Below are 13,847 nucleotides of genomic sequence, written 5' to 3' on the forward strand. Positions count from 1 at the left end.
CACTACGGCTCCTGGCTCCTGGCCAGAAACTCTTCCAGTCATCTCGCTTTCTCACTTAGTCCCTCCAGCTTTCTTTGGGTGGGAAATCCCTTTTTGTCTTGCAGTAGAGGATTGTTTTGGTATATTCCAGAGGAGGGGAATTTCCTTGATGGGAAAGGCATCTAAAAAGGAGACTAGTTTGGGATTAAGAGCTGCATCTTGAAGTCCAACAGGTTCAGGTTCAAGTTAGCTTCCATCACTTACTAGCTGAGTGACCTTGAGCAGGTAATATCACCTGTTTGGGTCTCTATTTCCCTAATAGCGATCTCTCAGGACTATTGTGCAGAGTAGAAGAGATGCACAGAAAAACAGTTGGCACACTGTCTGTATATGGTAAATGCTTAAGGCATGGCAGCTGCTGTGTGTCAAGGAATCTACCAGGTGGATTGGTGACTCTTGTAGGCCAGAAAAACCTTGCCAGGTGACCAACAAACATTGTCTGTTTTTTTATTTCTGATATGACCTCTAAAATTTAATTTTTAAATAGGATAAGATAACTGATAGCTCATCCAAGCTGATAATGATCATTCCACTAGAGTCAACAAATTGGGGCTCTAGGCCCAGCTCTGCCACTGACTTACAGGGTGGCCAAGTCTTGTACCACTTTGCAACACCTTGATGTCTGGCTCCAAGCTGAGCCCAGAGCACAATAATGGCTCAAATGTATTAAGCACCTGTTATGTGCCAGAAAAAGTTCTGAGCATTTTTCACATGGCAGTGCACTCAATCCTCATAATTCTACATGGTAGGCGCTTTTATTAGACTCATTTTACACACAAGGAACAACACTGGGGATCCCAACTGACCAAGAGGGTGGGCTCTACAAGGCCTTTCCCCGTTTCTCCCATGTCCCCTTTGATTTGGGAGTTGCCTTTAGCCTGGGGCTGGGAGAGGAGGTGGCAGCCATCCTGGGCTTGCTCTATAAGTTCCTCTAACCCAGGGGTCCTCAAACTACGGCCCTCGGGCCACATGCAAATACAAATATTGTATTTGTTCCCGTTTTGTTTTGTTTTTTTACTTCAAAATAAGATATGTGCAGTGTGCATAGGAATTTGTTCATAGTTTTTTATTTAAACTATAGTCCGGCCCTCCAACGGTCTGAGGGACAGTGAACTGGCCCCCTGTTTAAAAAGTTTGAGGACCCCTGCTTTAACCCCAGGCCCAGGAGGCAGCTAGGAGGGGCCTCTTCTCAACTCCCCTTCTGAGGCCCTTGATTTATAGCAGCAGAAACTCGGGGTGTGCCTCCCTCTCCGCACCCCTGGAGCAGGAAGGTTTCTGTCATTTCTCTTTTTTGTGTGACAGCTCCCTCTCCCTCCCTGCCTCTCAAAGCCCAAGGCCCCACGCCCTGGGGCCCAGTGGGATGGGAGACACTGTGCCCTGGATGAAACCTGTGAGAGAGCTGCTGCCCACGGCCTGCCTGGGTGTGGCCTGACTGCTGCTCCCACTCTGTGTCTAAGAATGTAGGCCTGAGCTGCAGGGCAGCAGGAAGGCACTTTCTGTGACAGGATTTGCCCACCTACCCTCCTCCACAGCGCCTGAAATTCCACCACTAAAGTGGTTTCCTGATGTGGTAAGATTGCCCTCTTGCATTACGGTAAAGCAGCGTGGCTTATGGAAAGTATGTGGCTTCGGTACTAGACAAGCCTGGGATTAAATCCAGGTCGTGCCATGGACTAGCGGAGTGATCTTGGGCATTTCCTTATCCTTTCCAAGTCTCTGGTTCCTTCATCTATAAAATGAAGCAAATGGTCCTTACCTTGTAATGTTCTTGTAAGGAACAGCGTTAATGAATGGAGAGCGTTCATATATGTTCAGTAAATAGCGGCTGACATTGTTCCCATGAGTGAGTCTGTCGGGCTCACCCAGAAAGGGGGGCACTGGGGACTACTTCATCTCTGGGGCTCTTTTTCCTCGCCTGGCTGTCCCCATCTTCCCGCCGCTGTCCTGTACATACTCTTTGCCCTAAAACAAACACAAAGAGAGCTTGCCCACCTCTATGCCTTCATTCACAGATAAGAGCATGTTCCATATCAGTGATTCTCAAAGTATGGCTCCCACACTACCAGCATCAGCTTTCAGGGCCCTTGTTCGAAAAGCAAACTCTCAGCCACCCCAGGCCTACTGAATCAGAAACTCTTAAGTGTGGGACCCAGAAATCTGTGGGTGGTTTTTTTGTTGTTAATCTTCACCCAAGGATATTGTTCCATTGACTGTTTTCTTAGAGGGAGTGGAAGGAATGGGGAGATACAGAGAGAAACACCGATGAGAGACACATTGATTGGTTGCCTCCCACGCATGCTTTGACCAGGGCCAGGAATCGAGCCTGCAACTGAGGTATGTGTACGTGCCCTTGACTGGAATGGAACCCGGGACCCTTCTGCCCACACTCTATCCACTGAGCCAAACTGGCTAGGGTGTAGAAATCTGTGTTTTAACAAGCCTTCTAGGTCATCATGATGCAGCTAAAGTTCAAGACCACTATTCTGAATCACAGCATCATCCTGCTGAAGCTGACTCCCCTCAGGCCAGGAGCTCGGGGAACTCCCTTAACTTCTCTGAGCTTCAGTTTCCTCACCTATCAAATAAGAATCATCATAGTAGCTGCTTAACAGCATTGTTGTGGGAACTAAATGAGAGGATCCATGGAAAGTGTGTAACTCTGTGCCTAAAACATGGCCAATGCTCAAAAAAGATTACGTATTATTTTTGTCATCATCATCATCATCATCATCATTATTCTATCTATCCCTCTTTCCCTCCCCCTACATTTCTGAGCGATATAATCCCCAGTGCTGGGTGTCTGTCCCCAACTAAAATGTCTGCCTGCTTTAAAGAGCCTTTTCTGATCTCTTTCCTTTCAGCCCATGTGGCTTGACTCGGGCCACATGCCTTGAATCTGTCCACGTTCTTAGCACAGTGCCCAGGCTCTGCTTGCCTTGGTGTGCCAAGCAGTATTCCACTCCAGTTCCTGGCATCTGAGCATCTGATTGGACAACCTACAATACGTGTTGGTCTGAAATGCCATTTCCCAAGACCAGACTCCTCCTATGGGCTTCCTTGCTCTGATTCTGTCTCTCTCCATGACGAGGAATGGTCTTCTGCCTTCCGTACCTATGGTTTTGAAGAGAATTTCTTTAGAAGAACTCTTGCTGAGTTATCTGGAAATGTTATTCTTTGCAGCTTGACATTGTTAGTTCCCGTCTTTGTTACACTGATTCTCCTTGAATAAATGTCTACTATGGAAGCATTTATTGAATCTGCTCTGAAGGTTCGCAAGGTTGGAGTTATGGTCTTCATGTTGTGGATGAGGGAACTGAGGCCCCAGGTCTGCAGCTTCTGCATGGAAACAGTTGGTATTGACCCAAAACATCTAGCTCTGGAGTTCGTCCTCCTGCCGCCAAATTGCCTAAGGTGGCAGAAGAAGGAGTTTCAAATTTTCAAGGCTGATTACTGTTCTTTGACTGCCTGAGGCTGACCCTTGAATGGACCATCCTCTGGGACAGCCTTCATTTGACCCTCCTGACTTGCCTTCCAGTTTCAGGTCTGTGCGGCTGCTAAAGAATGACCCAGTCAACTTCCAGAAGTTCCCCTACACTAATGAAGACGAGGCCTGGAAGACCTACCTGGAAAACCCCTTGACGGCCGCCACAAAGGCCATGATGAGAGTCAATGGGGATGATGACAGCGTTGCGGCCCTGAGCTTCCTCTATGATTACTACATGGTATGTTAGCCACCTGGGCATGCCTCACTCTGACTGAATGTGCAGCTCAGCTCCACTCTCAGGCCTCATGGCTCAACAGCCTATGGCCACTCACAGCCCGTCACCATGTTCTTTCTCACCTGTCAGCCTCTGTACATGCTATTCCCTCTCTCTGGCACCCGCCCCTTCCCCCTGGCTAAACCCTCCTCTCCGCTTTGGGTCTCAGCTTCAAAGTCACCTCATTCATTCATTGAAATGGGGGGAGTCTTTCTTGGGTCTCCCATTCTGAGCCTTCTCTGGGCACCTTTAGCAACTACTGTCATCATCCTTGACTCTAGCTTCAGAAACTTGCTATTTATGCATTTATTTCTTCATCTCCCCCATCAGACTGAGCTCTTGGAGGTCAGGAACTATGTTATGATCATTACTGAATCCCCAGCGCTCCATACTGCCTGCCACACAGTATTCAATACATATTGATTGAATGGTTCAAGGCCTCAGCCATACTCCATCACAGCAACACCCCCCAACCTGCCTCTTCTTTCTGCCCCTGACGCTTAGGTCGTCCCAGTTGCCCTGTCAGTCTCACCTGCCTATTTGAACCCTGCCACCTAGAACATGCCTTGTGCTCTTGAACCCATCCCCTTGCTTTAGGGCCCTTCCCAAGACCCACCTTCTCTTGGAAGCCATCCTGCTACATCACCTCCCTCTCTCCTGTCTTACTGTCCTTCATGCCCTTGCCATTGTATGCATTGTAATGCCTTCTGACAGACTGTCTTTTATTATGCTCTAATAGTTTCCAGGGCCTTGGCCTGGACTCTTGGAAACTCTCAGTTACTGAGAACAGGAAGTAGTCCCTCCCAATTCTGATAAGTGGGCTCGAACCAGTTAGCCATCACAGATATATGAAACATATGACATCACCCCCACCCCCAGTCCACCACCTGTTCCAGACATTGCTGGAGGATTACAGTCTTCATTCTCACTGAGGGTGCATGAGGCCACAGAATCTTTTTGTCTGAATTGTCACATGACAGCGAACTTTCTTGCTATTCCTGGGCTGGGCGATTGCTCTTTGAAACTTTCCCAAATTTGAGGATGGGAGGCACAAAAAGCTAATTGTTGAGATAACTGGCTCTGAATTAGAAGACTTAAAGCCATCTTATAAATAAGTCCTCAAAGTCACTGTATCTATCTACCGTGCAGTATCTATCTACCGTGCCGCAAGAAGGAAGGCCCGTTGTAAAGTTAGATGTCAAGGGGAGAAATGGCCCCAGATATGAGAAGGCTCCAAATGATCTCTCTGACTTTGGTTCTCCTCCTGGAGGGGAGTGGTTACCCTACCTTACCTTCTCTCCAGCAGACCAATAGCATCCTGATAGCATTTAGCCCAGGCTGAAGGAAGAGAAATTTGAATTGGCCGCCTCAGCTTCGGGACTTAATAGGAGCCAAAATTCTAGGTCTGGGGTTTAAACACCAGCCTGGTATTTACAGCTTAAGGTTAAACCATAAAATAAAATCCAGCCCCACCTCCCCTGGTTAATAGGTCATTTCCAGGGCCAGAATGGTGGGGATAGGCTCTGAAGGGACACGTGGAGTGGTATATTGTAATATAGTGTCCTGTGAGACATGACCTTCCCCCGTCCCAGAGCACCCTGGATTTGGAGCAACACCATGGATAGTCTCATAGTGTGGGAAGAGCACCAAGTTGGGAATTTGAGATCTAGTTCTGCCACAAACTGGCAACGTGGCTTTGAGCCATGTGGTCCACTTACCGTTTCTTACTGGTTGCCAGGCACCGTGCCAGGTGCCTTCCCTCATACCCTCCATGGGGTGTGATTAAGAGTCCAGGCGACGGAGTAACTAGCCTGGGTTGGAGACCTGGCTGCTTTATTAGCCTTAGGGAGAAGTGACCTGGATGCTCTGGGATACAATAGTACTATAATTATCATCGTGAAAGGTGACATTTATATCACACTCTCCATGTGTGAGGTGCTGTTCTAAGCACTCACACCAACCTCTGAGGCTGGTAGTACTGTGATTATCCCTGTTTTTCAAAGGACAGTGAGTTACACAGAGGTTAAGGGACTTTCCCAAGGTCATACAGCCAGCATGTGGCAGATCTAGGAATCGAACCCGAGAAATCTGGATTCAGGGTCCATGTAGGTGATATCATTCCCCATTTGACGTGTGAAGAAACTGAGTCTCAGAAAGGTGCCGTCATTTATCCAAAGCACAAAGTGCTTTAAGGTGGTAAAGCCGGGACTTAGGCCACGCCTACCTGACTCCAACATTCCGAGGTTTCTAATTGCTAATCTGGGGGTATTTCTCCCACTCTCTGATTGGGCTCAGACTAAATGAAGGTTAGAGCTCCTGCCAACTCGAAGTCCTGGCAGTGTCCTCCCAGTGACCAAGGTTGCTCCCCTGCCTGGCCAGGTGCACAGGAGCGGCCAAGGCTCCTAATAGCTGGATCTTGCCCAGGAGCCAGGCATAAACCCTTCCTTCCTCTCTTCTCAGGGTCCCAAGGAGAAGCGGATCCTGTCCTCCACCACTGGGAGCCGGAACGACCAAGCAAAGAGGTGAGGCTCACCCCCGCCACCACCTCTGCCTCTCCATCCTTCCCACCTCCACCTCCATCTCTGGCGCCTCAGGTGTCCTTTCCTGCCGGCATACAGGTCCTCTGCCGGGAAACCTGGGTTCTTCTCCGCCTTCCAGAAAATCCCAGCTGCTGAGGCGCCGGTGGCTGGCACAGGGTCCCTCCCCTGCTAGGAACAGCGGGTTTTGGTGCATGGGGATTTCTCTCAAAATGAACTTTAAAAAAATGTTGTTAGCTTTTCTGATTAGAAAAGTAATACCTACTTGCTGTAAAACATTTAACCTCTATAGAAAAGTAAAAAGTACAAAGTAAAAGATTCCTGTAATCCCACTCCTCTGCCTCCCTTGAAGTCTGTGGTCTATCCTTCCAGACCCTTTTCTGAGCATAAATGAACTGCACTCATAGATGCGCACTCCCGCACACACCCATGAGATGACGTGAGCAGTGGGTTTAGAGTGGGGACATTGAACTCTGGCTGAGAAATGAATGAACGTTCAGCTTTTAAGTTACCGAACACTGTAACGGATAAAGCAACCCTGAGCCTGCCCTTGGTCCCAGCGTTGATCCCCTCCTCCCGGCTCCTCCCTTAACACATCGGCCTACTCCATGTCTTGTTTCATGCGAGGGCCTAAACATTCAGTGGCTTAAAGAAGGCCGGTGTGCCAGTGTGAGGGCCACTGTCCAATTCCACGCCTCGGAGAGAAGAGGCACACTCAGCCCTCCTCTCTCTCCCCAGGTACTACCATGGCATGGACTATGAGATGGACCTCACCCCCCTTGAAAGTCCCACGCACCTCATGAAGTTCCTGACAGAGAACGTGTCTGGAACCCCAGAATACCCAGATGTCCTCAAGAAGAATAACCTGATGAGCTTGGAGGTGGCCATGCCCTCCCCGGGCAAGGCAGCTGCCCTCCCCGCAGGCCCCAGCAAGCTGGAAGCTGGTTCTGTGGACAGCTACCTGCTGCCCACCAGTGATGTGTATGATAATGGCTCCCTCAACTCCTTGTTTGACAGCATTCATGGGGTGCCACCCGCACAGCGCTGGCAGCCAGACAGTACCTTCAAGGATGACCCGCAGGAGGTGAGGGCCATCCCCGTACCCCTCACACTCTCTCCGGAAATAGGCATGCAGGTGCAGAAGGAGAGAAGACAGTGAGGAGGTCAGAGCTCTGGACATGGGTTTGCCGGGACCTGTTGTCCAGGCTGTGCCCTGCACACCTGCACAGCTACATGCAGCGGCCTAGGCTGAGGCCCCGCAGCCCAAATGTGCGCATTCATTCCCTTTGTGTTTCTCTGCAGTCGCTGCTATTCCCAGATATCCTGAAAACGTCCCCGGAACCCCCCTGTCCAGAGGACTACCCTAGCCCCAAGAGGTAATTCAGTCCCTGTGAACCCTTGGTCACCTGCTCAGTGGGCAGGGCGCTGCAGACAGAGCCACACTGCCCTGTGAGCAGTGGATGAAAATTGGGGAGTGACGCTATAGGAGAGAAAAGACATAAGAGAATGGTTTCTGCATCCCTTTCCCGGGCTCAGGTCTCGGCGCCCTGTCAGAAAACCAGGGCTCTGTTGCTCCTCGTGTCCCCTGTGGCTTTATCACCCCTCAGAGGTCTCTCTGGTTTCCACTATTGTATTCAGCAGGGCTGGGCTCAACAAAGCGATTACATAGGATCCCAAAAACTGTGGAGACTGAGGCCCAGGGAAGTAGTGATTCACCAAGTCGCGCAGCAAGTCCGCAGCAAAGCTCAGGCCTCCCCCACTGCCCCCGGGAGCCCTTCTGCCTGGGAGCCCAGTCTCACTGTCGTCTCCCTCCTCCTCACAGTGACTTTGAGTACACCCTGGGCTCCCCCAAAGCCATCCACATCAAGTCAGGCGAGTCGCCCATGGCCTACCTCAACAAGGGCCAGTTCTACCCCATCACCCTGCGGACCCCCGCAGGCGGCAAAGGCCTTGCCTTGTCCTCCAACAAAGTCAAGGTGCGTTGGCCCTGAAGCATTGTGGGAAGGGGTGGGATAGTCGGGTTAGCCCTGCCTGCCAGGGGCCCAGGAAAAGGGTGCTGCTGGGTAACTGCCCATTGCCATGGAGTGGGGGAAACGAAGGCCAAAGGACGGGGCCATGGAGCCAGGCTCAGGGAAGACCCACACGGCGGGGGCCTTTTCCAAGGCTGGGATCACAGTGACCACTGTGCTTGCAGAGTGTGGTGATGGTTGTCTTTGACAACGAGAAGGTCCCGGTAGAGCAGCTGCGGTTCTGGAAGCACTGGCATTCCCGACAGCCCACAGCCAAGCAGCGGGTCATCGACGTGGGTGAGAGCCGTCCCCAGCCCCTCCCAGCCTGTCTCTTGCTCTCTCTCTCTCTCTCACACACACACACACACATACACACACCTAATCAGACCTTTCTTGCTATGTCCTTTTCCCCAGCCCCCTCTGACCTCTGAAGGACTTAGTTGCAACCCCAGCTGCCTGCCTACCCCCCCCCCCGGCCCCCCAAGTCAAAATCTGTGGAGTTTGCAGGGATTTGCATCTGTTGTCTGGAAGCAGTGGCCTCTTTTCTGTGTTGCTTTGGGATAAACAGGGCCTTGGGGATTCCAGCTGTTTCAGATCAATGGGCCCCTGGGATGTGGGCGGCTTGTCTCCGTCAGGGGCCTTAGAGGACTGAGATAACAGTGTAGGCTGCTGGTGGTTTGGAAGGCTCCAGGCCCAGCTGGCCAGTTCTGCTTTGGGAGCTGGGATGCAGGCTTTGCCAGAGGTAGGGGGCTGGAGGCAGGCCCTGTCCCAGGCCCCAAGATGGTGGGAGACACGGCCATGCTCGGGCCTCCAGGTTCTGGCTCCATCACTCTCTTCCTGGTGTGTGGCCTGTGTTACTTCTCCTGCCGGGCTTCGTTTCTTCCACTGTCAAATGGAACAAGGCTGGCTGCCCTGCCGGCCACAGTGCTGTTTCTGCCTGGAACACAGTGTACTGGGGACCATGAAACAACAGGGACGACTCAGTGACTTCCTGAGAGGCCAGAGAGCAGAGTGGTTAGGAGCCTGGGTTCAGGAGCCAGACAAAGCCGAGCTCTACTCCTTGCTCTGCCTTTTATTACTGTGTGACCCTGGGCAAGTGACTAAACTTCTCTGAGCTTCATTTTCCTCATATGAAAGCTGAATATTCATAGTGCCATTGTTTGTGAGGATTAACGCATTCCTAAATGATACTACCATTTGTTCACTATTAGTTCAATAGTTCAGTATTAGTAGTACTGGTACCACTGCTATTACTACCACTATTACTACTAGTGTTATTACTGCTTTATCTGGGAGATCTCCTGAATCATAATCTCAATGAAAGTATAATCTTTACCCCAAAACAATGAAGGCCTTGGCCTCGTTGGCAAAGTTAGGGATTCCCTCCAGGGTTTGGGCAAATCTGCTACCCAGGCTGGACCTCAGTTTCCCCATCTGTAACCCAAGGCACAGTGACCAGTTTCCTCTCTGCACTGAAACATGGTTCTTGGGGGAGAGGATGCAAGTCCTTGCCAAGAATGGGGCCCAGCCCCTCAGTGCCTCCTCCCCGTGGTGTCCCCAAACCCCTTCCCTCCTGACTCTTCTGGTTTCCTGTGGTTTCAGCTGACTGCAAAGAGAACTTCAACACCGTGCAGCACATTGAGGAGGTGGCCTACAATGCACTGTCCTTCGTGTGGAATGTCAGCGAGGAGGCCAAGGTCAGTGCTGGAGCATGGCCGGTCAGGGCCGGGCCGCCCGAAGTCCCTATCCTGGGGACAGGGCCCGCCTGCCCCTAGGACTGTGGCAGCTGCTCCTATGAGGGCATCAGGGGAGGAGGCAGGATCGAGAGGGGTGGAGAAGCACAGGCTCTGAAGCCAGAAAGGCCGGGCCCGCATCCCAGCCCTGTGAGCTTAGACCAGTGTTGTGGCTTTAAAATTGGGATGTAATCATAGCACCAGCCGTTCGGCTGATGTGAGGACCATGTGAGATAAGTGAAAGGTAGAGCACAGCCTGGCACATAAGTGGTGGCTGTTGTTATTAATCCAGTCCACCCATTTACCAGATAGGAAAGCTGAGTCTTGTGCAAGGTCACAAGCTGCTGCTGACGCCAGGCTTCCTGACTGGCAGTGTAGTGTTGCGGGAGAAATGCTCTGGCGTCAGGTGGACGAGGGCTGAAATCCCAGTTGCCTCCTTTCCTGAGCCATAGGAAGGAAACAATAATCTGCCTTCTGGGGCTGTGGCGAAGATTCCGCGAGATCATGCATGTCTGAGAGACGGGCACAGTGCCAAACCCACCAGGGAGGCCTGAGAATTGGAGCCTCTGGTGATTTTTTTTGTCCCAGCGATTAAGCTATTTAATGCTTACGGCCAGCCTGGAGTGCTGCTGGGCCTCCGTGTCTTGGTTTTCTGTGGGCAGAGCTGGCATGGTGGAAAGGCCAGCAGTCTGAGGGCCAGGGGCTGGGTGACCTTGCCTCTGTCCCTTCCCCTCCCTGGCCCAGGCTCAGCCCACAAGAGCAGGGTTGGGTTCAGTTCATGGCAAGGACATTTCTGGCCTTGGACAGGCTGGGAGCTAATCCCTGTCTCCCCGCCTGTCCAGGGGGGCCTGAGAAAATGGAGTGAGGGGCTCTGAAAACACAAAGGGAGGCCCAAAGGCAGGGATTATTATTATTCAAACAGGTGCCAGGGGCAGGAGGGGGAGTGGGGCCTCCAGTGCAGAGAGGTGGGGACAGAGTTTCGTGGGAAGGGAGAGGTGGGTTTCGGTTGGGATTTTCTCACAGCTTCTTAAGCCCCCAGGCGTGGGTCTTTCTCAGGTGTGAGCTGGGTGGGGGCTACATTAGGGCTGAGCTGGCTGAGGGGGAGGTATGTCTGGCATGTGCCCAGGGCCCCCCCCCGTGGCCTGGGAAGGAAGGGGGTCTGCTCAGGCACCACCCCCACCCCTGCTGTGCAGGTCAGGGTCATTTCCAAGGGAGTGGGGCCTGGCCCTGGCACCCCATGGAGGAGTGAGCTGCCCTCAGTCGGGCCTAGGCTTTGAGTGAGACTCCAGCTGACCCCCTAGCAACAGCTGCACATATCCAGCAGCCACTACATGCCAAGGCCGCTAGTGACCCACAGCCCAGCAGCTGGGAAGCAGCTCCGTGTGCTTAAAGCGCTGTCCACAGGGTAGTGCGTGGCAGAGCCCAGCTTCCCACCCCAGTTGTGGGTGGCCCCATGTCCAGGCTCATTCCACTCTGCCACCCTGCCTGACTCCCTGCTCAGAGCCTCCATTTCCTCAGCTGGGAATGGGGGTGACTGGTCTAGTGTTGGCTGGAGCTGGTGTTTGGGGCGCAGAGGGGCAGTGTCTCACTCTCTGTGGCCCAGGCCCAGCAGGACGGTGGTCTGAAGCTGGGGGCCTGGAGGTAGGAATTGGGCCCTTCTCCACCTCCTCGCTCCAAGTTGTAGAAAAATGAGGCTCTTGATTTTAAGCCCCTAAGGCAGCGGTTCTCCACCTTCCGGCCCTTTAAATACAGTTCCTCATGTTGTGACCCAACCATAAAATTATTTTCATTGCTACTTCATAACTGTAATGTTGCTACTGTTATGAATCGTCATGTAAATATCTGATGTGCAGGATGGTCTTAGGCGACCCCTGCGAAAGGGTCACAACCCACAGGTTGAGAACCGCTGCCCTAAGGGATCATTAATCTCCCTCTCAGGGCCTTGATCCTTTGGCCGCCCGTGTCAGTCTAGTGCATTGTCCACTAGTAAAGACTTGGACTCAAACCCCGGCTCCCCACACCCTCCCTGTGTCACCCTGGGACAGTTGTCCCACTCTCTGAGCATCAGCTTCCCTTTTGTAAAAGAGAGGTGATATTTGCTTCCGGAGCGTGTGAAATCAGGGCTCAGCAGGCACCCAGGGGGCTCAATAAAGGGGATTGGTGGGACAGCAGAGCTGGGGACCTGGGCAGGCTGTTTAGTCAGCTCCCCCGTCTGTCCCCAGGTGTTCATCGGCGTCAACTGCCTCAGCACAGACTTCTCGTCGCAGAAGGGGGTAAAGGGTGTCCCCCTGAACCTGCAGATTGACACCTATGACTGTGGCTCCGCCACCGAGCGCCTGGTGCACCGCGCTGTCTGCCAGATCAAGATCTTCTGTGACAAGGTGACAAGAGCGGACAGACCCTCTGCTGGGCCCAGGGAGGGAGCAGGGCAGCCCCTCCCTGCATCCTCACCAGCCACTCTGGGCGTGTCTGTCTCTCTCTGATTTGCTCTCTGAATTTCTCACTCTGTCTCTGTGCTTGTCACTGTCTGTCCTGGCCTCTCTATGTATATCTTCCTCTGTCTCTGCATTCCTATCGCACCTATTTTATTTTATTTTATTTATTATTTTTATTGGCATCAGAGAGAAAGGGAGAGGGAGAGAGAGATAGAAACATCAATGATGAGAGAGAATCACTGATCGGCTGCCTCCTGCACACCCCACACTCGGGATAGAGCCCGCAACCCAGGCATGTGCCCTGACTGGGAATTGAATGGTGACCTCCTGGTTCATAGGTCGATGCTCAACCACTGAGCCTTGCCTGCCAGGCCCTATCTCATCTCTTTCCGAAGATCTCTTTCCAGATCTCTAGAAATGTCTCTTTCACATCCCCCCCGCCCTCTCCCTCCCTCTCTCTGTACTTTCCTATTTCCTGGTCTCACACGGGGAAGAAAGCAGCATCAGAAGGCTGGCCATATTCAAGATGCAAAGCAGCCAGCCCCTCCCAAGACACTTAATGACCCCCTTCCCGTTCCCCCTCACAGGGAGCCGAGAGGAAGATGCGGGATGATGAGCGGAAGCAGTTCCGGAGGAAAGTCAAGTGCCCCGACTCCAGCAACAATGGTCAGTGGAGATGAGTCAGGGACTGGGCTGAGCTGGGTTGGGGTGAAGGGGTCAAGGAGACTAGAGGGCAGAGGTTGGGGCACGGATGGAGGGACCTCAGGTCACCCTGCCTCCCTTTCCCCACCAGGCATCAAAGGCTGTCTGCTGTCCGGCTTCAGGGGCAATGAGATTACCTACCTGCGGCCTGAGGCCGACCTGGAGACCCCGCCCGTGCTGTTCATTCCCAACGTGCACTTCTCCGGCCTGCAGCGTCCTGGCGGGGTAAGGGCTGTGGGCTGAGAGAGGGTCTTGGCTCCTTAGCACAGACCAGTGGGGAGCAACCTACCACTCAGCCAATCCAGGTCCATTTAGATGTTTATGGGTCCTAATATTTTTTACATCAAAACGAAAAAGCCTTCATTGAATCCCAGGAAATTTTTTAAAATGTGTATATATGATCACATAACTTCAGTGACCTTTTCTACTCAAGAGAAGAATGTTAATGAGGAAATGGACTTTATGGCCATCAGAGTGTTTATGCTTGGAGCACACACAGAGGAGGTTTCTAATATCTGAGCCCCAGACTCGATGGTAGTCTCCTCAAAGCAAGTGGGTCTACTCATCTCAGAGACGCTGTGAGCACACGCTGTAAGCAGGCTCATGCTTCCCCCGTCACCTCCTCTGACCCCCA

At 52.2% G+C, this 13,847-nt stretch overlaps 1 protein-coding gene across 4 annotated transcripts in view; it reads left to right on the plus strand.

Moving 5' to 3' along the window:
• The window catches only part of GRHL3 (grainyhead like transcription factor 3), a 33,329-nt gene that overhangs the window by 8,506 nt on the left and 10,976 nt on the right, over positions 1 to 13,847 (plus strand). For 3 of the 4 annotated variants that reach the window (XM_036350274.1, XM_036350275.1, XM_036350276.1), the window contains exons 2-11: positions 3,575 to 3,761; positions 6,258 to 6,319; positions 7,073 to 7,418; positions 7,637 to 7,710; positions 8,157 to 8,310; positions 8,529 to 8,640; positions 9,946 to 10,040; positions 12,299 to 12,457; positions 13,099 to 13,177; positions 13,305 to 13,438. In XM_036350274.1, coding sequence (XP_036206167.1) covers positions 3,575 to 3,761; positions 6,258 to 6,319; positions 7,073 to 7,418; positions 7,637 to 7,710; positions 8,157 to 8,310; positions 8,529 to 8,640; positions 9,946 to 10,040; positions 12,299 to 12,457; positions 13,099 to 13,177; positions 13,305 to 13,438 — 1,402 coding nt within the window. The remainder of the gene's footprint in view (positions 1 to 3,574; positions 3,762 to 6,257; positions 6,320 to 7,072; positions 7,419 to 7,636; positions 7,711 to 8,156; positions 8,311 to 8,528; positions 8,641 to 9,945; positions 10,041 to 12,298; positions 12,458 to 13,098; positions 13,178 to 13,304; positions 13,439 to 13,847) is intronic. The other variant, XM_036350278.1, reaches the window with a different exon arrangement.

The sequence above is a fragment of the Myotis myotis genome, unplaced genomic scaffold (assembly GCF_014108235.1).
Source record: "Myotis myotis isolate mMyoMyo1 unplaced genomic scaffold, mMyoMyo1.p scaffold_m19_p_2, whole genome shotgun sequence".
NCBI classification, from domain to species: domain Eukaryota; kingdom Metazoa; phylum Chordata; class Mammalia; order Chiroptera; family Vespertilionidae; genus Myotis; species Myotis myotis.